Source organism: Rhinatrema bivittatum, chromosome 13, assembly GCF_901001135.1.
Source record: "Rhinatrema bivittatum chromosome 13, aRhiBiv1.1, whole genome shotgun sequence".
Taxonomy (NCBI): domain Eukaryota; kingdom Metazoa; phylum Chordata; class Amphibia; order Gymnophiona; family Rhinatrematidae; genus Rhinatrema; species Rhinatrema bivittatum.
In genome coordinates this window covers 60,075,665-60,102,373 of record NC_042627.1, presented here as the reverse complement: position 1 = coordinate 60,102,373, position 26,709 = coordinate 60,075,665, and the positions used below count along the sequence as shown (strand labels likewise).

The following is a 26,709-nucleotide window of genomic DNA, read 5'->3' as shown; positions in this document are numbered from 1 at the left end:
GGCTGAAACCACAACCAATGACTAGCAGAGGAGAGGTGCTTTTTAATGATAGAACTTAACTTATTCACACAGCTGTGCACATTTTCTTATAATGGTGGGGAACATGTTGGCACATTAAATGGCTGACAGGTATAAAAGAGCATGTAAGCATTTGATGTTTGTACTGTAGACTCTGGAATATTAAAGAATCTTGTGTCGTCAAAAGTGTACCATCGCTGTGTCACAGGGTTTTTACAATATGCAGTATAGTGGCCCCAGTCCAGATCACCAAAATGATTCTGCAATAAAAAAATAAATTACAAATATTGTTTTTCCTTGCCTTAGGCAGGGTAAATATTCAAGCAGCCTGTAGCATGAATTTTCAAAGTGCCCTTATGTGCATAAGTCTGCTTTGAACATTCTCAGATTTTCCCAGTACCTACATGCAGAAAGAAACACGCTGCTCGGAGCAGGTGTAACTTCCTCTGTCCCCATTTGCATGCACACTTTTGAAAATTGAAAGTTATGTACATAAATCCTCCCCCACCCCAGAATGTCTTTTGTGAGTGCATATAAAAAATATTAATGTAATTGGGTTTTGTGTGAAGTTTTACTTGGTCAAACAAAATGGAAATGCAAGAGTCCTAACACTGATCTCATCATAACCCGCCCTGACCTACTGTGCTGGGGAGAAGTGAAGGGAGAGTTCACAAACTGGGGTCCTGAGATAAAATGCTATTTGTGGTAGCTCAGGCGGGAAGCTGTAAGTGCAAAATTATTTTAAACCTGCAGCATGAATGAAGTAATATGGTTGCTGGGTAAATTAATGAAAATACAAAGCAATAATTATGCTAATTTTTATGTCCACTTATAAGTATAGTTATTAAAGACACAAAGTACATTTCTGTTTTTGAGGTCATTTTATGTAGGGATAGGTCTTGGGACTCTGTTAGGGCTGTAGGTGGGATTTGAATGAAAATGTTTTGCAGTCCCTTTATGCCCAACTTTCATTTCACACAGCGTCCTGAAGCGGGTGAAACACTTGTGCACTATATTTCTTTCAAAGACAACACTGCCCTTGTCAAACTTACCACCACAGCATACAAGTGATATCTTGGACACCTTTGTAAAGATGGAGAAAGAAAAGGCGTAAAGTCCAAATTGTTTACTGGAAAAGTGACATCTGTTCTCAGTTTTCTTTTATATTGGCCTTCATATTCAAACCTGGAAAGAAGGAAGATCTATTATGCACATGCACTATGTCCTACAATAGTGAGTGTCATCTCTGTAGGGGCTTGTGGCAACAGTGATAGGTTGATGATGATGTATCTGATATTTGCCTTTCATGTTTTTTACATAAAGGAGTCTTGCAGTCTTATAAATAAATAAATAAATAAAACATACACAAAAGACTATAAAGGTGAATTTTAAGAGCCCGGTGCATGTATCAATTAGGCGATGCACGCACAAGTAGGACTTGCACATGCCGACCTAATTTAAAAGCTGCCCAGATGTGCACGTATCTCCCGCAGCACATACATCTTGCGTGTCTGGGCACCCAGGTCCAGTGCCACGTAAATTTACTTCTGCTATGGAGAAGGTGCAACAAAAATGAAAAAAAAAAAAAAAGCCCAGCAATGTTATTTACACGTGTCGCCCTTTTAAAATCGGGCCAACTGAATATACAAGTTCCAGGTATGTATATTGGGTGAAATCAACTGAGCTGGGATAAAATGGATGCTCATATTGAGTGCCCATCCACAGCTCCTGGGCACCTGAAGAATTTGAGCATTAGGGACACAGAACTCATCCCTAGTGCATCCTTTTTAACGCAGCTCATTTACATATTGCAGTAGCTGCCCAGGAGGCATGGCAGTGTGCACATTAGGAAAATGAGCACTTAGTATGAGCGGTCGTATTGCATCGGCCTCGGAGTGCTTCTGAGGACTCAAGTTTCTTCCTAAGGTAGTTTTTCTCAGTTTACTTTGAATCAAGCTATGGTATTGCCTACTTGTTATTTTTCCAAGTCCTCATTCTAACAAACCAGAGCAATCCCTTCATACCCGCCCCCCAAAAACAAACTCAGTCTGAATTTCAGACTGCAGAGCGTCTTGCTACACTGCTGCAGGGATTCACCTTCCAAATAAAAGTTCACCAAGTAAGAGCAACAATACATTTCTATAGCACAGCTCCGCTTTGCCTTGGATCAGGAAATCTGTGAAACAGCTACCTCTGTTCACACTTTTCTTAAACATTTAGGGGTACATTTTAAAACACAGCGGGCGCGCGAACAAAAGTACGCTGGATTTTATAAGATACGCGCGTATCTTATAAAATCCGGGGTCGGCGCGCGCAAGGGGGGGCACATTTGTGCAACTTGCACGCGCTGCCCGTTCCCTCCCCCCGCACCTTCCCCTACCTAACACCCCCACCCCCCAACCTTTATCTGAAAAGTTACTACTGCCTCCGGGCAATAGTAACTTGCAGGCCCCGACACAGGCCGCTGTGTCGGGGCACTCGGCCACGCCCCCGGACCGCCCACATGCCCCCGATCCAAAACCCGCGGCCCCCGGCCGCCCCTTTTTGCAAGCCCCGGGACTTATGCGCGCCTGGGGCTTGGCTTGGCGCGCGCAGGAGGGGGTTTAAAAGGGTTACGCCCCTTTTAAAATCCGGCCCTTACTGTTCAGAGAGAAATTCTCACAGACGCAGTAAATTCTGTCAAGCAGTACTCAAGAGCCTATTTAACCAATTGTTTCAGCTCTCCCACCATCCTCTATTCAACCAGGTTGCGTGTACTTCTAATACAGCTCAAAAAAGCAAATATTTTTATGAACCCTCGGCTCACGAGTCCCCCACTTCTGTGTCTGAATTTTGCTCCTGCTTGTCCACGGAAAATGCGAAGTTGCTTAACCGTAGCAGGGTAAACCAGCCACACAATATAGAAACATAGAAACATAGAAATGACGGCAGAAGAAGACCAAACGGCCCATCCAGTCTGCCCAGCAAGCTTCACATTTTTTCTCTCATACTTATCTGTTTCTCTTAGCTCTTTGGTTCTATTTCCCTTCCACCCCTACCATTAATGTAGAGAGCAGTGATGGAGCTGCAACCAAGTAAAATATCAAGCTTGATTAGTTAGGGGTAGTAGGGGTAGTAACCGGTAGGGTAGTAACCGGTAGGGAAGGGTAGTAATCCCACCCTTCCCCCTGTCCCGTGGCCGCTTTGCACGGGGATAAGACTGAGGAGGCTTGCACTGGGTGGCTGCGTGGAACTCCTGCACAAGCTTAGGAAATCTCTTTGTCGGCACCATCGGATGATTTGTCCTGCTGTCAGGCAGGTAAGCAACTTTACCAAAAACTATTTATTAGAAAGAACTATAAAATATTAGAATACCTTTTATTTATTTATTTATTTATTTAGCGTTTTTCTATACCGGCATTCATGATTAGAAACCACATCATGCCGGTTTACATAAAACAAGGGGTGAGAACAAGAAACGAAAAACAAGTGCAAGGAGAACAAAAGTTACATTACAACAGGGTCTTAAAACTGGGAAGAGAAATTAGAATAAGAATACCTATCCTAATATTTCTCAAGAGTAAGTCTCATTACCACTTTCCATAAATTTTAATCAGTTTTTAGATTTATAGATGCAAGGGTATCAAAAGCTTTATATTTGGCTCTAAGGAAATGAGCATCTCTCAGCTGTATTGATTATTTTAGGCTTGTTACATGTTCTTATTAGGAATGGTTTTATGTATGCTGCCTAGGAATTTTATGATAGATGATTTATAAATGACATAAATATACTGCTTATTTCATTTACCCTGCTTTTTTCGGTTTGTATGCCAAAAAAATGTGCAAAAACTAAATTATTTTAAGAACATAAGCACATGCCATACTGGGTCAGACCACGGATCCATCAAGCCCAGCATCCTGTTTCCAACAGTGGTCAATCCAGGCCATAAGAACCTGGCAAGTACCCAAAATCTAAGTCTATCCCATGCTACTGATGCTAGAAATAGCAGTGGCTATTTTCTAAGTCAACTTATTGCACAACTCTAATTTAAAACCAGGGTGCTATTAGTATGGTTTTAAATTAGCTTCACAAAAGTTTAGGTTTTGCACATTTTTTGTCAGAAAAAGCAGGGTGAATGATATAAGTGGGAAGCTGCTCTCAGCTGAGAGATGCCCCTTACCATATAAATAGCCCAATACAAGGCTTCTGATAACCTTTGCATCTAAAAACTGTAATAAGATTACACTTTTAAAATATTACAATAGATGTTTGAGTATTTTACAATCCCTTTTTAATAGTTTGAGAAAACAACTCGCACCATGATAGCATTTATCCAGGGCACCATGGGTGGAGTTTTAGATTCTGTAATTGCTTAGCGGTTTTGCTTTTTGCAAAACAATTGGAGCTCTGCATTTCAGAGTGCACCAAGGTTGCTCTAAATATGTGAAGCATTGCAAGTAGTTATTGGCATGTCTTCAGAAATGGAAATGTTCCAAGAAAATATGAATGGTACAGTACCTTTTTAAGTGCAATATTATGATCTTTGGTGCAGAGGATATATAGGCTTTTACAGAAGTATCTTGCTTTGTTTCACAGAAAGAACAATGCATTTTATTGCCCCAGGTCAGAGTGTCTTGTTGGAAGAAATTGTGAAGACATTCCTGCCAAGTGGAAATATATTTTAAGGAAGAAACTGTAACATAGTATCATAGTAATGATGGTAGATAAATACCGGAATGGTCTATCCAGTCTGCCCAGCAATTTACTTATGATAGTAACTGCCGCTCCATGCAGGTAACCCCCAGGTGTTATGTTAAGGATTGTGTAGAATCATCTTAACAATGATTCTGCATAATCTATATGCTAGCTCTAACGTGGTGTAAAATTACAGTGCAATATAAAATTGGAATACAAACTGCTTATAAGCCATTGATTTCTATGAAAAGGAGGTCAATTAAAATTAATTAGAAAAATAAGAATGGTATCCTAGATACTTAGGAAATAACATAATACAATAGTACATTCACATATTGCCTTTTTTTTTTTTTGCCTACCATTTTGGTGGTTGACAAACAGCATATTTAAATTAAATAAATTATGTAGGTTAAAGCCTGAATCAAATACCTTTCACTAGTAGGCACTGCAAAGTCTTTTGTAGGCAAAGTGTGCCAATAAGCACTAAGGGGCAGATTTTAAAACCTGCACGCGGGCGCAGATTTGTTCGTGCAACCCGGCGTGAACAAATAATCTACGCCCGATTTTATAACATGCGCGTGCAGCCGCACGCATGTTATAAAATCCAGGGTCGGCGCGTGCAAGGGGGCGCACAATTGTTCAACTTGCGCGCACTGAGCATCGCAGCCTGCCTCCATTCCCTCCGAGGCCGCTCCGAAATCGGAGCAGCCTCAGAGGGAACTTTCCTTCCACCCCCCTCCCCCTTACCTTTGTGGAAGAAGTTACGCCTACCTCCAGGCACAGTGGCAAATGGCCACTGTGCCTGGAGGCTCTGGCCACGCCCCTTTTTGCAAGCCCTGGGACATATGCGCGTCCTGGGGCTTGTGCTCGGCTCACGCAGGGGCAGCTTTTCGGGGGTTACACGTGTATCATACACGCGTAACCCTTTGAAAATCTGCCCCTAACTGTACAAGTTAAGTTGATCATTTTGTGATGTAAGCTATAGGCAGACCCTCTGGTTTCCTGCGGCAGATTTTTCAAGGTTCTGGGGCAAGGGTTAGCAAATTCTGTGCTAGATTTAATGAAGTTCTGCTGCAACTGTATGGCAAGTTTGCATAGATTCACACAGGCCTTATGCAAAGAGAGTCCATTTGTGGTTTTGAAACTCTTTAGAGTATATACAAATACAAAACTTAAAATACATCAAGATATATGTGAAAAACCTTTTAAACTGTGAACTGTCATTTGTAGCATACACAAGCTCCTACAGGGAAAGACAACACGGATTTTCTCTGGAAAGTATAAAAAGGATGGCTGCGCTATTTCAATTCAAAACACAAGTGACTTTGCTACACGTGCCCTCGGCATGTATTGGACCCATGGAACTGGACACAAAAAGGGGCTGAATGAACACAAGCTGGTCAGCAAGGCTTCTATGACGTGAAATGAATGCCCCCCTCGGCCAGCTGTGGGACAGCGGCAGCTGCAGACTTCCAAAAACGCATCCAAGTCTCTGTAGCTGGTGCATGGATGGCCACAGATGGAGGGGCAAAGATCCTTTGTATAAACATATAATTCCTGCATGAGGTGATGTCTCTTTAGAAGAATTTCATCAAAATCATCTTTGATTTGATTTAAGAGATCTTTGCGAGCTCACGCATTCTGACTGCTTTATCTGTCTACTCCAAGTTCACCCCTCCTCTCCCCTCCCGTTTCCTTCAGTAGGCTCTGTATCACCTACACAGACTAAAAGATTATTTATGCCCTATTTCAACTAATGTGTGTAACCTGGGAATCTTATTTGATTCTAAACTCTCTCTTAAGGCACAGGTTACATTTGTTACAAAAGCATCTTTTTTAGGATTTTACCCTGACATATGCCTTTTTTTTTTCCTGATTTTAAGGCTGTATTGCAGGCTATTCTCCTTCCCTATCTCGATTACTGCAATTCTTTATAGACAGGTTTCCCTGCCCTGCTATTATAGTTTATTTAGCATGCAGCAGTGCAGCTTCTGTTGGGTTGCATCACCTTGCTTCTCCCATACTGAGCTGTTTGCACTGGTTGCCTTTTAAATGGCATCTCAATTTTAAGAGCCTTTACGCTATTTATCACGAGTAGAGAAAATGTGCCTGAGTGGTTTAAAACAGTGACTACACACTGTGTTCTGACCAAATGCCTGCGCTCTAAAGGATAGTTGAATTTGGTGGTTCTATCACTCATAACAATTGCCCTTGCCGAGTCACGGTCTAAGATGTTTATGGTGGCTGGTCGTGTTCTGTGGAATGCTCTTCTCTTTGATGTGCAAACAGAAGAAAATAATGTGTCAGAAAAAGGCGTAGGCATTTTTATTTTTCCCAGGCCTTTTCTATTGCTTAATATGAGAGCAAGAGTTAGAAGTAGTCTGTGTTAGGCATGGGCAGGATTATTATTATTATTATTTTTAGTATTCATCTGAGCCAGGCCATTTGGCATGTGTGGCCAAGTGAAAAAGTGCACCCTCTCCCTGAACACAACCTACACCGCCACGAGCTGGGAGTCTCGGCTAAAGGTAGGGGGCTTTGAATTTTATTTTAACCTATAAGTTTCCTCCTGCTCCTTTGGCCTTCCGGCTCAGTTGGAACCAGTACAGAGATCCTGGTGCCATGAGCCTTCATTTGCAACTACAAGGGATCTTTTTACCCCCTTATTTTATATCCCCTCCTACCTTTATTTAATCCAGTCATTGCAGTATCAGTCCTGGGCTGGGGGCCATGCACCCCTTCAGAACCCTGCAATCATGGGCCTCCAATCTAACCACTAACCCTCTCCGTCACACCTTCTCCACATACAATTAAACAACATGCATTTATAATAACAGATTTTACAAGAACATGACCATTCTGAGGTAAAAAACAAAATCACTTTCACAACATGCATTGCTATGGGGCCAATCAGAAAACCCTGTAAAAAAAGAAAAACGCATTTGGAACCCAAATGCGTTTTTCGTAATATGTGTTGGGTGTAGACATGACCCTCGCAAAGCCATAACTGAATTACAATATAATAAACCTCCCAGACCAAAACACTGCAAACTGCCAGCACTCAAACAGTAACAACCTATCTATGAAAAGACAACACTGTAAATTTTACATCAGGCCCTAAAACACGAATACACCCCCTATTAGGAACACAGAACAAACCAGGCTGCTATAGATCACTACATAGAAACTACAAACCAGCAGAACACTTCCCCTTGTTCACACATATAGAACACAGATAGATCCTCATCAAATACTGAATAAAGAGAGCATATAGGGCAAATAGAAACATGCAGACAAAAACTGAACTGGAAACTGCAACAAGCCAGACTCTATATGCAATACAACTATGGAAAAACAGAAACATCACCATTCCTCATAAAACATCAAACAATAAAATCAAGAAATATAAATCATAACAATAAAATCATACTAATAAAAATTATATATTTTTTTTAAGTTGAATAGAATAGAAATTTAAAATTCATGACTTTTTCCAAATGCTTATAAAATATTTCAAAACAGGTGATACATCAAACACCCAATAATTAAACTAAAACTAAATTAAAATCTCCTGCTGTCCACATCTTTGATTTCCAGATGTCCTGAGATTTTCATGGCTTAGGTGGAAGAGGGTTATTGCATACATGGTCAATGATACACACACATGCTCATTCAATCTCTCTCAAATACTCAATCATGCACACATGCTTGATTGATGTCTCTCACAAGCTCAATTATATACAATATGTTCACTCATGCACTCTAACATGCTCAATTATACACACATGCACACGTTTGTTTGTTCTCTCTTGCTTGCCACTCACTCGTTTGTTTTCTCTCATATGCTCATACACACACACACACACGCTTGTTCATTCTCTCTCACATAGAGGGGTACATTTTTTTTAAAAGCGCTAGCGCGTACTTTTGTCTGCACACCAGACGCAAACAAAAGTATGCCGGATTTCAATAGATACGTGCATAGCCGCGCATATCTTTTAAAATCCGGGGTCAGCGCGCACAAGGGGGTGCACATTTGTGCACGCCGAGCCCTGCACGCGCTGCCCTTTCCCTCCGCCTCTCCCCACCTTCCCCTCCCTAACCCACTCCCCCAGCCCTATCTAAACCCTCCCTACCTTTATCGCAAAAGTTACGCCTGCTCAAGGCAGGCGTAACTCGCATGCGCCGATGGCCCGCTTTCATGCCATCACCTGACCCGGGGGCTGGTCCGGAGGCCTCAGCCATGCCCCCGACACGCCCCCCTAGCAAAGCCCCGGGACATACGCGTGTCCCGGGGCTTGCACGCGCCACCGAGCCACGCGCAGGGTTTATTTTTTGGGGTTTTTTTTTAAGGGTTACGCATGTAACTTATGCGTGTAACCCTTTTAAAATCCGCCCCAGTCTTTTTTCTGCTGTCATGTTTCTATATGACCCATCTAGTCTGCCCATCTCTTCAATTAATTTAGCATTTTAATTCCTATTACCTCCTTAGAGATCCCCTGTATGCTTTCTTGAATTCAGATACTGTTTTTGTCTCCACCACCTCCACTGGGAGGCTGTTCCACCCATCCAACACCCTCTCTGTAAAGAAATATTTCCTAAGATTACTCCTGAGTCTACCCCCGTTCAACCTCATCGAATGAACCCTTATTCTAGAGCCTCCTTTCCGTTGAAAAATGCTCATCTCCTGTGCATGGAAACATTTAAGATTTTAATGTCTCTATCATATCTCCTTTATCTCACCTTTCCTCAAGAGTGTACATGTTTAGATCTTTAAGTCTATCCCCATATGCTTTAGAACAAAGACCACTGACCATTTTAGTAGCCGCCCTCTGGCCCGACTCCATCCTGTTTATATCCTTTTGAAGGTGCGGTCCCCAGAACTGTACACAGTATTCCAAGTGAGGTCTCACCAGGGACCTACATGGGCAGTATCACCTCCCTTTTTCTGCTGACCATTCCTCTCCCTAGGCAGCCAAGCATCTTTCCCGCTTTTACCATCTCTTTATCTACCTGTTACGCCTGGAAGAATTCTGCACACAAAAACTTCAAATTCTACATACTTTATATTGGTCAAAATAACACAATATACATGACAGTCTTTAAGTAATTAAATCAAAATGTAATACAGAAAAAAGTAATAACTTTTATTACTTGAAGATGCAGAGTTTTAAATATTTTGAGCAGAATCTCCCTAGAAGTTCACTGTAAGATCTTTCACCCTCTTCCTATTCCTTTGGCCAGTCTCCTTTAACTTTGTCCTCTTAGACCCCAGCTCCTTCACCTGCCACTATCTCTCCCCTACCCCTCTAGACTCAATCCCTTTCACTATCTCCACTCCCAGAGTTTGACCCCTCACACAGGCTCCCTCTGTCCCTCTCTCTCTTTCACTCACACACACACACTATCTAGGTGCATATACACCCCCCCTCATACATGTTCCCTCTCTCTCTCGCAGGCACACATTCCCTTATACAGGTTCCTTCTCTCTCTTGCACACATACTCACACAGACTCCCTTTCTCTGTCATGCATACAATCTCACACAGGCTACCTATGTCTCTCTCTCTCACACACATTCCTGCACACTGGCTCCCTCTCTCACTCACACCCTCCTTACACATAGACTTCCTCTCTCACACACACACACACACACATATATATCCCTTCACACAGACTTGCTTTCTTACACATACACATGCCCTCACATTCTCCCTCTCTCACAAACAAGTACCCTCACATATCAAAATCCCCTTTTCACACCAGCTCCCAATCTCTCACACACAAACACATTCCTCTACAATCTCCTCACATAGACTCCCTCTCTCTGGCACCCACCCTCATGCACTCTCACACATGCCCTCTCTCTCACCCCCCCAGGCTTGCACTCTTACTCACACACACACAGACTTACTCTCACTAGGGCCTGCTCCTTTTTCACTGCAAGAGGAATGGGCTATGCTTGTGGCACGCCAGAGCCTGCTCCTTCTTCGCCACGAGCAGGATGGGCTCCGCTCACAGCATGCCTGGGCCTGCTTCATATTCATCACAAGAGGGATCGGCTCTGCTCGGGGCACACTGGGGCCTGCTTCGTCTTTGCCGCGAGTGGTACGGGCTCCATTCATGGCACTCTAGGACCTGCCGAATTGTGCTTAGAAGAATATCACTTCCAATACTGTACCTTTCTCTTTGATGTTTTGCATCCTAAATGCATTATGCTACATTTTTTTAGCATTAAGTCATCGCTGCCAGACCTTAGACCATTCCTCAAGCTTCTCTCGATCTCTCCTCAGGTTTTCCACACCTTCCTGGCTGTCCACCCTGTTACAGATTTTGGTATTATCGGCAAAAAGACAAACCTTCCCCAAAATGTGCAGTCATACACACACACTCTTATACGCTCCCTCACATGCTCAATCACATCCACACAGTCATGCTCTCTCATATGCTCAATAATACACACACGCTCGTTTGATCTCTCTCCCATGCGCAATCATATACACACACAGAGGCTCATATGCTCTCTCACATATACAATCATCTACACACACAGAGGCTCATATGCTCTCTCACATATACAATCATCTACACACACAGAGGCTCATATGCTCTCTCACATATACAATCATCTACACACACAGAGGCTCATATGCTCTCTCACATATACAATCATATACACACACAGAGGCTCATATGCTCTCTCACATATACAATCATCTACACACACAGAGGCTCATATGCTCTCTCACATATACAATCATCTACACACACACAGAGGCTCATATGCTCTCTCACATATACAATCATATACACACACAGAGGCTCATATGCTCTCTCACATATACAATCATCTACACACACAGAGGCTCATATGCTCTCTCACATATACAATCATCTACACACACAGAGGCTCATATGCTCTCTCACATATACAATCATCTACACACACAGAGGCTCATATGCTCTCTCACATATACAATCATATACACACACAGAGGTTCATATGCTCTCTCACATATACAATCATATACACACACAGAGGTTCATATGCTCTCTCACATATACAATCATATACACACACAGAGGCTCATATGCTCTCTCACATATACAATCATATACACACACAGAGGCTCATATGCTCTCTCACATATACAATCATCTACACACACTCACACTCGCTTTTTATCTTCAACGCTGGAAGCAAAGGGGCAGCAGCAGCCTCCTCCTCAGCCCTTAGGGCCCACCAGCCTTCCCCTTGCTTGTAGTCTCCAGGTTTGCTGCTCCTACTTCTGATGGTGGGGAGGGGGGGCTGGAGGTCACTGCTTCATGGGTCCCATGGGCTGCCCTGCTCCTCACTGTGGTGGTGGGGAGGGAAAGGCTATGCTTCTTATGGGCTGGACTGGTTCTCACTGCTGGGGCGGGGGGGAGGCCAATAAGGGTCTGCAGCCTGAGCTGCTCCTCGTTGCCGGAGCTGAAAGAGGAAACCCAATCTTTTTGTGGTCCTGCAGGCTGCGCTGAACTTCCCTGCCAGGGCTGAGAGAGAGCAAAGGAGGCTAATGCTTTTCGCAGCCCCCGTGGGCCAGTCTGCTCTTTATTGCTGGTGGAAGGAGGGGGCCAGTGCTTATTGTGGCCCTCTGGGCCGCACTCATCTTCACTGCCTGAGCAGGAAAAGGGAGGAGAATGGCGACGTTTTTAGCCGCCCCCCTCCCTGTAGGCTGATGTGCTCCTAATTGCTGGTGCAGGAGGAAGCAGGTGCTTCTTGCACAATGGCATGTCTGATGGATGTTGCCTATGGCCGAGGCTGGCTATGGCCCTGGTATTCATGTTTTCAAAGAGGATGCGATATGTATGACGATGTTTTTATTGTAATCTGCTGAGGGTATGTTTTCAGGACTAGCAGAATATAAATGTTTCAAAATAAACAAATGAGAAGAGAGGGGCTAGGGTAGGGAGATGAGTGCATCTACGTTCATCTGTTCTGTCTGCTCCAGCCTCAGCCACTGAGAGATAGGCAAGGAACCCTGTGGCTTTCTTCAAATGACTGAATTAAGAGATGGAGAAGCTTCAGGAATATTGATTATGTTTAGGTTGTAATTGATGCAGACTAATAATGCAGTTTTCCCCCTCCCCCCCCCCCCCCCCCCCCAAATTCCAGCCACACAATTGCGGGAGGCTGGACTCCTTGGTTATAATGAAAGTGCATATGTCATGGCAATGTTTTCACTCTTTGGGTTTGTTTAGAGCTAGCACTAGGCCTTTTGGGTAGAAACCTTTTCAATAAAAATGATTTAAGAAAAGAATACACGACAGGGTGGCTAATAAGCATTAGTCCTACCTCCAGATAACAGTGGATCCTAGAAGGGATAGGGAGAGAGAGGACGGTGAATGCCTCAGTCTTAAAGGTGGGGCTTTGACAGGTGAGACACGTGATCTCATAACGGAGTTGTCCCTGTAACAGATGAGTGATGACTGAGGATTCAGAGCAACAGTGTAACAAGCTGCTACTTTCTTTTCTGCCAGAATTTCGTCTTTTGCGAGACTGTAAATACAAAAAAAAAAGTACAATAAAAGTGGTTAGTTTTTAACATTAGTAAGCAGTTGTAGTGGTGGTCCTCCAGGTCAAGTACAGTTATCTTTCTACAAAAAAAAACAAAAAAATAAAGCTTTTTTTCTAGCTCTGTTTTTCTATATCTGCTTAAGTTTTGTCTTTTGGGTTTTTTTTTTTTTTAACAGCAGGGCTGTGAAAATGTCTATTTTACCTCACCGTGGAAAGCAAGGGCTATGAATTCTACCTCAGCTACTTGTAAATCCTGAGCTTTTGTGTTTGTTTAGATAATTACACTTGATACACTGCTCTTCAAATATCAAGGGGGTTAGCAATAAAAATCATAATCACAAATACAGAAGCACATCAACTCACAGAATAAGAAAACTATTAAGTCTACAAACAACAACCAACACATTGAAATTAATTAAAAGAAAGACTAAAAAGCCAAGCTATAAACATATTTATGAAATTTAGAGTAGTTAGTTTCTGACCTAAACATCAAAAGGTAATTGAGTTCCACAAGAGAGGTGCTTGATAGGCAAAGACAGAATGCTTTGTCAGCTCCAATTTCATGTGAAATGTAATTTTAAAAAATCCTCTCTGTGAAGAATTTAATACCCTAGCAGACAGTAATAATTAAAAAGACTTGAAAGGTATTTATTTATTTAACGTATTTATATACCGTTTACCAATACAAATATCGATCAAAATGGTTTACAACAATGTACTTATAATCAAGGATATCTAAAAATAAAACTGAAATAAAATAAACTAACTAAAATATAAAATAAAATAAAGTAAAGTGAACATCTAAACAAAGTTTGAATAAAAATACAATTAATAACATGATCAATAACAAAAAATTTTTCTTTTATGAACTAGGATAGTAATTAATTGGCTGCTATGTTACAAAAATAAAAGAAAGAAAAAGAAGAAGCAACTATGGTATTAAGGATAGTAATTAGGAAGAGCTAATTACATGGCTATAAGATTATTAATTCATAGTTTCTATGCTCACAAATGCTTCCTTAAACAGATGAGTTTTTAAAGCTTTCTTAAACTTTGGTTGGTTCCGTTGGAGTAGTATAAACACCATACATAACAACTTCAACTTAATCCAGAACAGGTAGCCAACGAAGCTGCTCTAAATTAGCATATCTATGATCATATTTCTGCAAATTGTAAATCACCCTGGCTGTGATGTTTTGCACCAATTGAAAGCAATTTAGTTGACTAGTCAGGAAACCTAAGTAAATATTGCAATAATCAGGATATAAAAAGATCAAAGAATGTACTAACATTCAAAGATCACACTTGTGCAGATATGGATGTAAACAAGATATGATTTGCAAAAAATAGAAACAATGCTGCACCATAGAATAAACTTGTGTCATAGCCAACTTTGTGTCAATGCAAGGCAGTTACATTCTCCTTTAGAGGGATCCCAACACAGCCCATCTCAGGAGGATTAAGGAATGATTTCCTCTGCTAATCCAGAGTGCTTCCAATTTATCTGGATTAACTTTGTTCATGAGTAATGAGCCAGTCAGAGATACAATCTAAACATTTGTCGTAATTCATCAGGTTGTCCATCAATCCCAATTTCTCAAACGCAATGACCTGAATGTCATCTGCATAAAAAATATGTTGTAGCCTACATTTTCAATAAAAAAGTGAAAGGAGTCTCTGACAGGTGGAGTTAAGATGGCGGCCAAGTGAGAGGTGTGTGAAGGCAGCGCGTTTCTTTTTTGCCTCAAATCTGAAAATATTTGCTTTTGGAATGCCTCATACGAAACGTAAGGCTCGGCTCAGGGAGAGCCTGCCACTTTCCGGTTCTGGGGATTCGATTCAAGCTACCATTCCTGCCTTCTTCGCCTCAACACCCACGCCAGTAGCCCCGGGAGCGATAGCCGCGAAGGGCAGAGATGAGGAGCGTGCGTCTCAGGCTTACGAAATCTCGCTAAGTCCCGGGGCACCCGAGACTCCCTCCCCACCGCAGCGTATGGAAGGCCGCGGGACGATGCAGGCAGCTTTGCAGGGGTATCTCGCAGGGCTTCGAGCCCAGGGAGAGAGAGCCCCCGAAGGAACACTGCGACTGGGTATATCACCATCACCACCCAGTCCGACGCTGGATGAGGAAGGGGAAACTGCCATTAGAGCCGCAAGCGCTGATGAGTTAAGGCAATTAACTTCTTTTCTGGTAAGGCCAGAAGTTGTGACTATGGATACTATTTGGGACGCGCTAGCTGCAGTTGAAAACACCATTATAAATCTTTCCAGGATGTGTGTGGAGACGAATAAATGTAGTGCTGAAAGTGAAAGAAGGGTTGAAAAGCAAGAACAGAAAATACAGGAGATTGAAGAAAAAGTTAAAAGTTTGGAAACTTTTCAGCATCATGTAATACAAAAAGAGACTGTAACTGACAAAAAGATAGAAAATCTTGAGAACGTGATTAGAAGTGTCAACATAAGAGTTTTAAACTCTCAAGTTATTACTCATATAACACCATTGGAATTGTTTAAAAAATATTTAAATGTTGTTTTGAAAATTCCCTTGGAGGCAATGCCCTTGATAACTAAAGTATATTATTTACCTATGAAAAAAAAAGAGGAACAGCAGAGTCACGAACAGCAAGCTCAACTAAAGATTTCAGAAGTACTGGAACTCTCTGTGGAGGATGTGGTTACAACAAGAGGAACTCTTGTATAGGCTGGATATTGGTCACCGTTAAATTTCTTTTTTCATGTTAACCTTGAAGTCTATGCTCCTTAGAGTTTTCTATCCATCCTCCTAATATTTCTTAACATATGAATGGTTGTTGCTGATTATTGCTTTGTATTTTTCCTTAAAAATTTACATTAATATGTAACCTTCATTTCAATCACAATGGTTTATTTGTGTAAATGGTGAGAATGCAATAAATAAAAAATAAAAATAAAAAAAAAAAGTGAAAGGAGCAAGACATAAATGGTATTACAGCAAGGCTAGCACAGACCCCTGTGGAACTTCATAGGCAGAAGTCCTAATTCCCAAGACAGTCGACCCCCAGGAAACTTGAGAAGACCTATTTGTCAAATAAGAGACAAACCATGCAAGAGCAGTTTCAAAAAGCCTAATTCTGAAATTCTTTTTAACCGCAAGCCATGATCCACCAGTTCAAACGCAACACTCATAGCTATATAGACAACCGAAGCATCATATCCCTTATCTGCTTCAGCCCTAATTTCATTTAAGAGGGCTGTCTCGGTGCTGTAGCCTGGCCTGAAACCCAATTACATAAAATGAAGAGCATCTGAGAGAATATAATTTTTTTCTTATTTGCCAAATTGTTGTATTGTGTTTACAATGTTTTTATGTATATTATGTATGTATCCTCTTACCAGCGCCGAATGATTCATTGAAGGCAGTGGGCTATAAGATTTTTAAATAAGCCAATAAGATTTCATACCTAGTGAATGTTTCTAGCAAAGGGAATGAAGGAGGTGGAAGAAGGGAGGGAGAAGCTGTGGGTGCCTGCTGACCTTGTACATAATCTGAGTTGTACTTTCTATAATACTAAGGGGGGAAATGTGGGGGATGAAGCAAAAACTGCTTTCTTAAGACTGCAGACAATCATTATAACTATATGATAGTATTTTTCTCTCATAAAAGACATAATCACGTTAATACAGAGCCCCCTCCCCCCCCCCCAACCTGGATAGTAGGATAGCAACACTCTCCCTGACTTGGCATGTGCTGCCAGCCCACATTTGCATTTCAGTCATTTTTTTCAGCCCCAAGTGGCTTTGTGCCTTGGGCAGCCACCTTTCTTGCCCACTACTAATTATAGACCTGCATGTTAGTTCATTAGTGGTTGGCTTTGTCTGGCATTATTGCTGAAATATTATAGCGCTGTTAAATCTTTCCCCCATCTGAGATTTAAAAAGGTTATGTGAGATTAGTTGACAGATAAAGGACCCATTGACCCATCAAGACTCCTCAGTTGTCTCTACCTACTATGTCTTTATAGGCACTAGTCCAAGACTTGAAATGCAGCCACCAATGCAGAATTTTGTAATCACAACAGCTGCAGGCAAACAGCGAGTGAAGAGCCCAGTGCAGGCCTGTAAAGGGAGCAGCTGCAGTCAGGAGTTGGCTTGCATGGGCTGAAATGTGGTAGTGCTTTGCCATGAGAAAAGAGTTTATGTGGGCCAGACAGAGAAGACATGCTTCCGGTTGGCCAGAAGGAGGAAGTGCTTTACCGTTCTAAGAGACAGTTTGCATGGGATAGGAGGAGACATTTTGCTGTGAGAAGCAGCCGGAAGACCAGTAAAAAGCCTCCTTCCATGCCGCTGGCTTCCGGAAAGTGAGGGAGGGAAGCAACAGCAAGAAAAATGAGAAGGGAAAGGAGTGGAAAGGAAGGAGAAAGGGAGGGGAGGAAGCGGGGAGAAGGAAAATGGAGTGAGATGGGAAAGAGGAAAGACAGAAGTGCAGAAAAGGGGAGAGAAGAAGAGTTAAGAGAACAGGAAGGGCAGTTACTGTGAGGGGGAAGGGATGAGAAGGAAAGGAGCAGTGGGAGGGAGCGAGGGGAGTGGGGTAAAGGGGAGAGAGAAAGTATTTTAAGGCAAAAATATCAATATGATCACCAACAAGAGTTGGTGGCTGCAGTCTGAGGACAACAAAATTTTGTAAGCCGGGGGGGTGGGGGGAGCTAACTCTTTCTCTGGCCTTCTCCTTGGCTTGCCCCTAGTGCTTTCCTCTAGAAATGTCCCCAGCCGTGCCTGAATTGTGCTGTCAAGATAAAATGGGCACAAGTGCTATAAAAGTGGCAGGACCAAGCTAGGTGCTCACCTTTCCAGTTTCTTCATGCAGTCCATTCAGCACATAAATCAGCAGCTCCTGCGCGTCATGTTGAATTTTCCTTCCAAACGGTGGGTGCAGGTTACTGATAGCCAGCTGAAATGCTTCAGGTGATACATAATTAAAATCACCAAACCACATAGTCTCCATCAAATTGGCAAAAGTATTAGCAAGATCACCTTTGCCCCTTAAACGACAAATTAAAAAATAAAGTTTAAGTTTAATCAAACTTTCAGAGTAACTGCAGGACAAATTTAGCATTACCAGCAGTTGTTGCTATCTTTAAGTAAAATGTAGCCATTAAAATGCTAATCTGCTATATGTAAATATTTTAAAATAAAACCGGTGTTAAAGCAGATTGTTCAAAATGTTTGCCCATTTCTTGGTACTCTTGCTCCTCTGTGTCTTCTTCCTAGATATCCTTTCTCTTAAGTACTGATTGCTTAGGGAGGGTAATATTCAAACAGACTGCATAGGAAAGTTGGCAAAAATGCACCTAAATTGTCCCAGTTTTCAAAGCATAAGGCCATTTTGAAAATTATCCTACCAAAATGGCCCTGCACAAGTTACACCTGTTGTTTGGTGTGTGTACATTTTTCCTGGAAACCTTTGTGTATTCTGCCAGCTTCTATAAGGCATGCGCTTAAGGGCAAACTCCTCCTTAACAGCGCCCCCTAGGAACACGCTTGCCCTGCCTGGATAAACTCGTGCACAAACATGTCACATGCGCAGAAGTTTACTCACCTTTTGGGTGGGCAATTTTACTAAAGACCATTTCTGTATGTAAAACCCTTCTTCCCTAAATGACCAAGCAATCTGCAGCATGCTGGCATCCCATGGCGAGAGAACTTGTGACAGCTCCATCGGATTTCAGCAGAGCTGTAGCCGGTGAGGGCAGTAACTTTCCAGAGAACACCCAAAGTAATTGCCAGATGTCAAAATCTACTGCCACTCCAATTTCTTATGCTTTTATATTAAAAAAAAAAAAGTGCACCTTTTCTTACAGTAGCACTCTCTTTTTTTCCCCAGATATTTCTGAGTCCACCTGGCAGCTGTGAATGTTGCATGCATACTTCATTTAATTCAAACGGAGTTTGGATAAGAATCAAAGCTGTACCCTGATATTCTTAGTCATAATCTTTAGGAGGGGTGGCAACTTTATAAATGGTGCTTGTGAAAGCTATAAGCACTGGTCTCTTCATCTAAATGAAATATAAATCAGAATGAGGAAGGGAAAAGTTAATTTTTTAATTTGTTTCTCTTGTTAATTGAATGACTTAAAAACTGGGCCCTGTAGCTGAGGCTGTGACACAGAAGACTCATGTTTGACTTCTGGCCCTTGAGTATGCCATCTGGATTGGGGATGGTGATGATATAAAAAGGGAAGAAAGAAGAAAAAATAATTCTGCAGCCATCTTTTGGTTTATGTGATTGCTTTGTTATTATTTTATGTTAGTTTTCATTGATTTGTTGTTATGTAATTTTATCTATGTATGCATCTTATGTGGAACACAAGTCCCTTTAAATTAAAAAAAAGAAAAACATTTCCTGCTATAACTGCCGGCAAGAATTCTGAGACCTGCTTTTGGTAACGAGCCTAGTGATGGAGAAGCATTCCTTTATAACTCTGGATTCTGAGACATGGCCCTGTGATCCCCCCTAGCACTTAGCGACAACTGCAAAATCCTTTCACATGGGTAATTGTACTCCTAAAGCTTTTCGTAAAGTGATACGATTTTTTTTATTTTAAAGTAGTTACTTTCTAATCCTTGGTAAGTTTAGGATAAAGCATTTTAATGATGGCTGCTCCTGGCAATATATCAACAGGCCAAGCTCTATACCAGCCCAAAACATTAACAATACCAAAGCAACCAGGCAGAGGTTAAGAAGAAGACTCTTTTTACATAGCATGCGGTACTGTACGTGACTTGCCCCTTTACCAGCATATTCATTTCTAACCATCTCATTACCTTGGCCTAATTTCATATCCCCTCATGCCATCTTGCTTAGTGACATTCTTGCTTCTCCATGGGGGCACGTTACTTACCTAACAAGAGCAGTCTGGTAGCTTCCAGAGAGAAAATATTCCACCAGAGGGGTCGTGCTGCAAAGGCATTGTAGAACTGCGTTCATGTAGCAAGTGTTACCTAAGTTGTAGAGGCCGGTAACGCCTCTATTCTTTGCATGGTTGTATCCAGCCTCTTGCCCAGAATCGCTGTCATATTTGAGGCTTGAACTTTCTGCACTGCATTACCATAAAATAAAAAAAACACAGAAAAGCACATTGCGGCATTGGATGCACCAGCGGATTATATGAAGGCAGCTACAAGAAAAACACAGTGGAAAAAACAACAACAACAAGTGCTATACCTGCCCATTACAACATATGGGGGCGCAGCCAAATATTGAATGACTCAGTCACCCAAGAAGAAACGATAACAGCATTTCCTGCAATGTTTCAGTTCTAATTGTATCATGGACTTTTTTTCCCCTTTATTAATGAAGGTTTGTAGTGCCAGACCACTGGTTTCAATGATTATTACAACACAAATATGATGTCACAAATGTAGCCATAGCGGTCTTTCAGATTATTATCATTCATCCAGCTGTTCAACATCTAAAACAAGTATAATTAAGCGTGACCTCACTGAAAAGTCTGCACAATCCTTTTGACTAGGATGGGCTAACAAATTAATTACACTACAGCTTTGAACTGGTCAATAACTTTCCTTCAGCACAGGGCTGTGTGGGCATTATTGGTGTTTTGAAGATTTTTGCAGCTGTTGCAACTGGGTCTTTTCTTATCCTTGCAGAGGATAAGTTATGCAGTACATTTCCCCAGTTAACATTAGGAGGGTATTAACATTTGGAACAATCAAACAACTGCTTTTCCCTGTACATTTTGAATGGGAATAAACCCACTTTAATGAATGCACATAATGTGCCCAAAATGTTTGAGTGCTTTCTATTAAGAGGCTACAGTCACCTAGGATTGTTGGCTCACTGTTAGTGAAGTGAACTGGCAGGTCCAGTCCCCTTGTAAGTAGGGATTTGTAATTTTGATTTTCTTAAAAGCAGTGAGCCTCTGGTCCTCCAGGGCCACCCACCCACAAGTCAAGTTTACACAATATCTCGTATGAATATGCATGAGATAGATTTGCATACAGCTGAGGCAGGGTACATGCAAATCAATCTACTGCACATTTATTAGGAATATCCTAAAATCCTGACCAGTGTGTGGCCCTCAAGGACCCGGAAGTTCCCTACCCCTGTTTTAGAGAAATCAATGGGAAAATCAGAACTACAAGTCCATGTATGCAATGTGGAAAAAATGAGGGCTATGTCAGCCCTGGCTGACCTGGAATGAGCTGACAATCCTATAGTCACCTGCCCCAATTGAAATATGTAATTGAAATGTAAGCACATTAAAAAAAACAACCACCACCTAGTATAAACATAACATACGTCATATTCTTGGGTGCCATGTTGCATCTGCAGGCAGAGTTTACTTTTGCTTATGTTCAAAAGGTATTCTAGTCTTTCTTTGATCTGAATGAGGAAACCATTCCTGTTGAAGAGGAAAACATCTCTAAGTTTCACAAACGTTGATACAGGTATAAAGAGTAACATTTTTTATTTATCGACTACCTTTAGCATCTATGTGTTCCACGTAAATTTATTTTAAATCACACTAAAGCAATTCTTATTTAAGGGGGAAAAGTGAAAACATATTGTTCCACATTTTTACTGAAGGGATTGACTCTCTCCTTCAAAAACCAACCATTGCCCTGCACCTACTAAGGAGGTAATTTTCAAAGGAGTTACACGTGTAAATGTAGCATAGTATAGTAGCAATTTTCAAAAGCCCATTTACACACTTAAAGGTGAATTTTAAAAGCCAGACATGTGCATTAATTAGGGGATGCCCAAATATGCTGGGCTCACGCGCACCAAACAGATATTAAAAGCCACCCGGATTTGTGTGTGAATGCCACAGCACTCGCATCTTTGTAAGTTTTCAAAAAGGGCTAAGGGCATGGTCTGGACGGGGCATGGGCATGAAGCTGAGATGTGCGCATAAATATTCACACGATCCAGTGCATGCCGAGGCCGCCCAACCCATAAATGTACTTCTGCTACGGATGACATGTAAGTTATAAAATAAAGATAAATAGGCGGATTGGTGGAGTTCTAAGGGTCAGGGATAACTGGGTGGAGTGAAGGCTATAGACCAGTGAGCCTGACTTCAGTGTTCGGAAAATTTGTAGAAACTGTTATAAAGAATAAAATCACAAAACATTTAGATAGACATGGTTTGATGGGATACAGCCAGCATGAATTTACCCAAGGGAAATCTTGCTTCACAAATCTCCTACATTTTTTCAGGGGGTGAATAAACATGTGGACAAAGGTGAACCGGTAGATGTGGTGTATTTTAATTTTCAGAAGGTGTTTGACAAAGTCCCACATTAGAGGCTTCTAAGAAGACTAAAAAGTCATGGGATAGGAGGCAATGTCCTTTTGTGGATTGCAAATTGTTAAAAGAGAGGAAACAGAGTAGGATTAAATGGTCAGTTTTCACAGTAGAAAAAGGTAAATAGCGGAGTGCCTCAGGGATCTGTACTTGGGCCGGTGCTTTTTAATATATTTATAAATGATCTGGAAAGGAATACCATGAGGTGATCAAATTTGCGGATGAACAAAATTATGCAGAGTAGTTCATTTTCAAGCGGATTGTGATAAATTGCAGGAGGACTGGAAGATTGGGCTTCCAAATAGCATATGAAATTTAATGTGGACAAGTGCAAGGTGATTCATATGGGGAAAAATAACCCTTGCTGTAGTTACACAATATTAGGTTCTATTTTAGGAGTTACCACCCAGGAAAGAGATCTAGGGGTCAAAGTGGATAATATATTGAAATCATCAGTTCAGTGTGCTGTGGCGATCAAAAAAGCAAACAGAATGTTAGGAATTATTAGGAAGGGAATGACAAATAAAATGGTGGATGTCATAATGCCTCTGTCTGTATTGCTCATGGTGAGACCACACTGATTACTGTGTGTAATTCTGGTCACCACATCTCAAAAAATATATAGTTACACAAGAGAGTGCGCAAAGTGCAGAGAAGGACAACCAAAATGATAAGGAGCATAGAATAGCTCCCCTATGAGAAAAGGCTAAAGAAATTAGGGCTGTTCAATTTGGAGAAGAGACAACGGAGGGGGGAATATCATAGAGGTCTACAAAATCATGAAAGGACTTGAACAGGTTAATGTAAATCGGTTGTTTACTCTCTCAGATAATAGAAGGATTGGAGGCACGCCATGAAGTTAGCAAATAGCTCATTTAAAACAAATCAAAGAAAATTATTTTTCACTCAGCGCTAAGCTCTGAAATTCATTGCCAGAGGATGTGATTACAATAGTTAGTGTAATGGGTTTAAAAAAAGTTTGGAAAAGTTCCTAGAGGAAAAATCCATAAACTGCTCTTGATCGGTAAGGAATAGTAGCTTGAGATTTATTTAATGTTTGGGTACTTGCCAGGTACTTGTAACTTGTATTGGCCACTGTTGGAAACAGGATGCTGGGCTTGATGGACCCTTGGTCTGATCCAGTATGGCATATCTTATGTTCTTATGGAGGACCTAACTGGATGAACTGGGGCCAAACTGTAAAAACTGAAAATGGCGTCAGTGCACGCCCCTTTTAAAATCTCCAGATTTAGATGGTAGAAACGGCATTTGCACGCACTTGCCCACTTAAAAATGTGGCACACATGTGCATGCAGCCAGGCTATTTTATTAACATGCGTAAATATACTGTTGCAAGTTATAAAACCGTGTCCCTGGGCGTGGACCGATGCATGCACGCATATATGCGCCTGCGCACCGGTTTGAAAGTTACGGTCCCTAAGTGTACTTACATGGGTAAAACCTATTGACAATTCAATGGTATATACTGTAGCAATTTTTAAAAGCTTACTTGCAGCACATGTAAAGTGCATTTACACATGTAAAACCCAGTTTTAAGCAAGTAAATCCTTTTGAAAATTACCTCCTAAATGATGTGCAAATTGGTGTGTTACTTACTGCAGAATATTTTGTGACATTTCTTAACAGAGAATCACTGGAAAAAAATAAGTTGGTATCTTAAATTGCATTATATTTTGATAAACCTGTCACAAATATGATAAATTGCGCTTAATGCAAGTTTTCACTGCAATTTGCCGTCTCGGATAGTAGAATGTTTCCATTACAATTAGTCATACCAAATTAACAGAATTGGACATCATATTTGACATATTAAAATGACTCTTTGGGATGGATGATCTTTTTAGTCTTGTTCTCTATGCAGATTGTATGGGGATATAAGAGTAGATAAAGGGACCGAGTAACGTGAGATTTTAACTGCCAGTGCTTTTCATGGCCTTCCCCCATAAAAATGGGAAGATAAGGTTTGCCTCTTTATTTGCCTCTTATTTTTCTGTACTAGACTAGTCTTAGAAAATAACCTTACAGAAAAACATGGCATCATCAACATCAGCACTGTGCAAAAGGCAAGTAAGCTCATGGGATCAAAAAAGGAGAAATGAAATAAACTAGTAAAGGATGTTATTTGTATTTGAAGAATTGTGTTACTGTTTATGAATTGATTATGATCTGTGTTAGACTGTTTTGATACATGTTGTACATTGCTTAGGAAGATTTTTATCAGTTAGCCCTTCAACATACAAATCAATTTTTAAATAAATAAATGTTTGTACTTTTAAGAATGTTGCATAACAGGCTCTCTTCATAACAAACCAACAGACAACAAATGTATCTCATCCAGTGTCCTAGCCATGACCATCGCTGGAGAAAATGGTGCCCAGCAGAAGGGTTGTTTTCAGCTTCCTCCTTCCCTCTTGGATTGCCTCAAAAGAGCAGCCTGGCACCTCCTCTCACTCTCCCCCATCCCATGGCTTGGTGCACAGGGCAGTCGCCCTTCATATCCACCTTTTGTGACAACCCTGGTTCTAGTAGCCATACTCGTCTTGCCAAAACTTAATTCTGGATCATATGTGGTCCCAGAAGCACATGAAAAACCTCACCATTGTGTCTGACTAATCTTTAGCTTGATCCAATAAGAGGTAAAGCTTGAATGATGTAGATTCAGGGGTAATTAAAGAAGGAGGGCCAGTACTAATTCCCTTTCTAGATCCTATTCTGTTCTGTTCACCTGAGAGGTTTGAATCGGCCCAACTACATTCCTGGATGTTGACCTTTATTGCTACCTGAAAGCGTTTTAAGGCTGCCTTCATGGTCCAGTGTATACTAATTACAATATTTGTGGAACATATGACTTTTTTCTACAAGTGTAAAATGAGCATATGACTCTTTCCATCTAAAAATTAGTCAGATGATACATACATATCTAAAAGCCAATAGCTTATTTTTTCTTTAATTTAACCCCTAATCCAGCCACATCCCCTTTCTTCCATTTGCCCTCCAAATATTGATCTCCAACAACCTTACATCTCATGGTATTAATATAATAGCTTATGTTCCAAAATTATCCTTACCTTTGATGCACACATTAAAGGCATTTATCCCTCTAAAACTCTGTATGGAGCTCTTTTCTTAATTTAAAAAAACACATTTAGAACAGAATACCGACACAGTATATACAAAGAATTGGATCCATCATCTGACAACTGTGAAGCCGTAAATCTGATTATGAAAGATAATTAAATAATGTCACTGCCTTTCGCAGTGAATTATCTAAGGTTCTAATCCACTAGTTCTATACACATTTTTATCTTCTTTATTTGCTTTTCTGCATGTTTCTCCTTACCTACAGGAGCTCCTCCCTGCTTCCTTGTAGCTCTTCTTCCTGCAACCCAAGTACTTTAAAAGTTCCATTTTTAAAAAACATTTTCTTGGCATCATAATCACACTAACATCATAATCCAGTTGCTAGGTGACCGCTGGTGCTTTGTTTACAATGCAATTCATTTCCTGGTCATCTCTTGCTGCAAAAATACAACATAATCATTGCTTGCCCAGCTGACTTTGCAAAACTGTTCCTCACAAATCCCTCCCACTAACATTATAATTTATGTACAGAAAATGGAAACAACTTCTTAAGCTTTTCCTTGAGGTGTTAGATTGGAAGTAAATAGGCGATTGGATTTAAACATCTAATTTGCTCTGCACTTATTGCTTGTATGAAATGTAGTTTATAAATATTTTCCTGTCTAAATAAAACAGAATTGTTGTGCAACCACAGCTTTGAGAGCTGAATGAACTGGAGTAGCTGAGGCAGACAGAAATGCATAGAGCAAACCTTCAGGGACATAATATAGCAGGAGCTATAAAAAATAACAAAAAAAGGAGATAACGCAGTCTTTAAACTAGATTATGGGGGATAGTCAACAGTCACTCCAGAGCACATGGTTCAGAGTGAGGTACCTTTAAAATGTACTTTTAAACAGGGAAATTAGAGAATCCTGACAGAAAGCATGAGGAAAAAGCCAAGGTAACTCAGATTAATTTAAAGAGCATTCTGAACTACCTGTATCCCATGGGGCAGGATCTGTCTCTCTAGGGTTCTCCATTACCTCCCAGACACCTGCAGCTGAGGGCCAG

At 41.1% G+C, this 26,709-nt stretch overlaps 1 protein-coding gene across 2 annotated transcripts; it reads right to left on the bottom strand.

Moving 5' to 3' along the window:
• Positions 1–22: 22 nt before the first annotated feature.
• On the bottom strand, positions 23–26,681 carry USP50 (ubiquitin specific peptidase 50). 2 transcript variants are annotated; one of them, XM_029575872.1, is made up of 9 exons: positions 26,636–26,681; positions 25,916–26,093; positions 21,546–21,648; positions 20,128–20,325; positions 18,072–18,267; positions 13,028–13,231; positions 4,517–4,659; positions 1,071–1,203; positions 23–278 (listed from the first exon to the last, which is right to left on the bottom strand). In XM_029575872.1, the coding sequence occupies exons 3-9, from the start codon at positions 21,563–21,565 to the stop codon at positions 87–89; spliced, it is 1,086 nt and encodes a 361-aa protein (XP_029431732.1). In that variant the 5' UTR covers positions 21,566–21,648; positions 25,916–26,093; positions 26,636–26,681; the 3' UTR covers positions 23–86. The 2 variants fall into 2 exon arrangements, with proteins under 2 accessions (XP_029431732.1, XP_029431733.1); XM_029575873.1 differs by lacking the exons at positions 21,546–21,648; positions 25,916–26,093; positions 26,636–26,681 and adding an exon at positions 20,451–20,560.
• Positions 26,682–26,709: the final 28 nt, after the last annotated feature.

Bases quoted from the DNA above. Each gene is read 5' to 3' on its own strand.
- USP50 (XM_029575872.1), bottom strand. From the start codon at position 21,565: ATGGCACCCAAGAATATGAC. The intron at 20,326-21,545 runs GTATGTTATGTT...ATGGTAATGCAG, and splicing joins ATGGCACCCAAGAATATGAC to TGCAGAAAGTTCAAGCCTCA. The intron at 1,204-4,516 runs GTACTGTACCAT...CCTTCTTTCCAG, and splicing joins ATAATATTGCACTTAAAAAG to GTTTGAATATGAAGGCCAAT.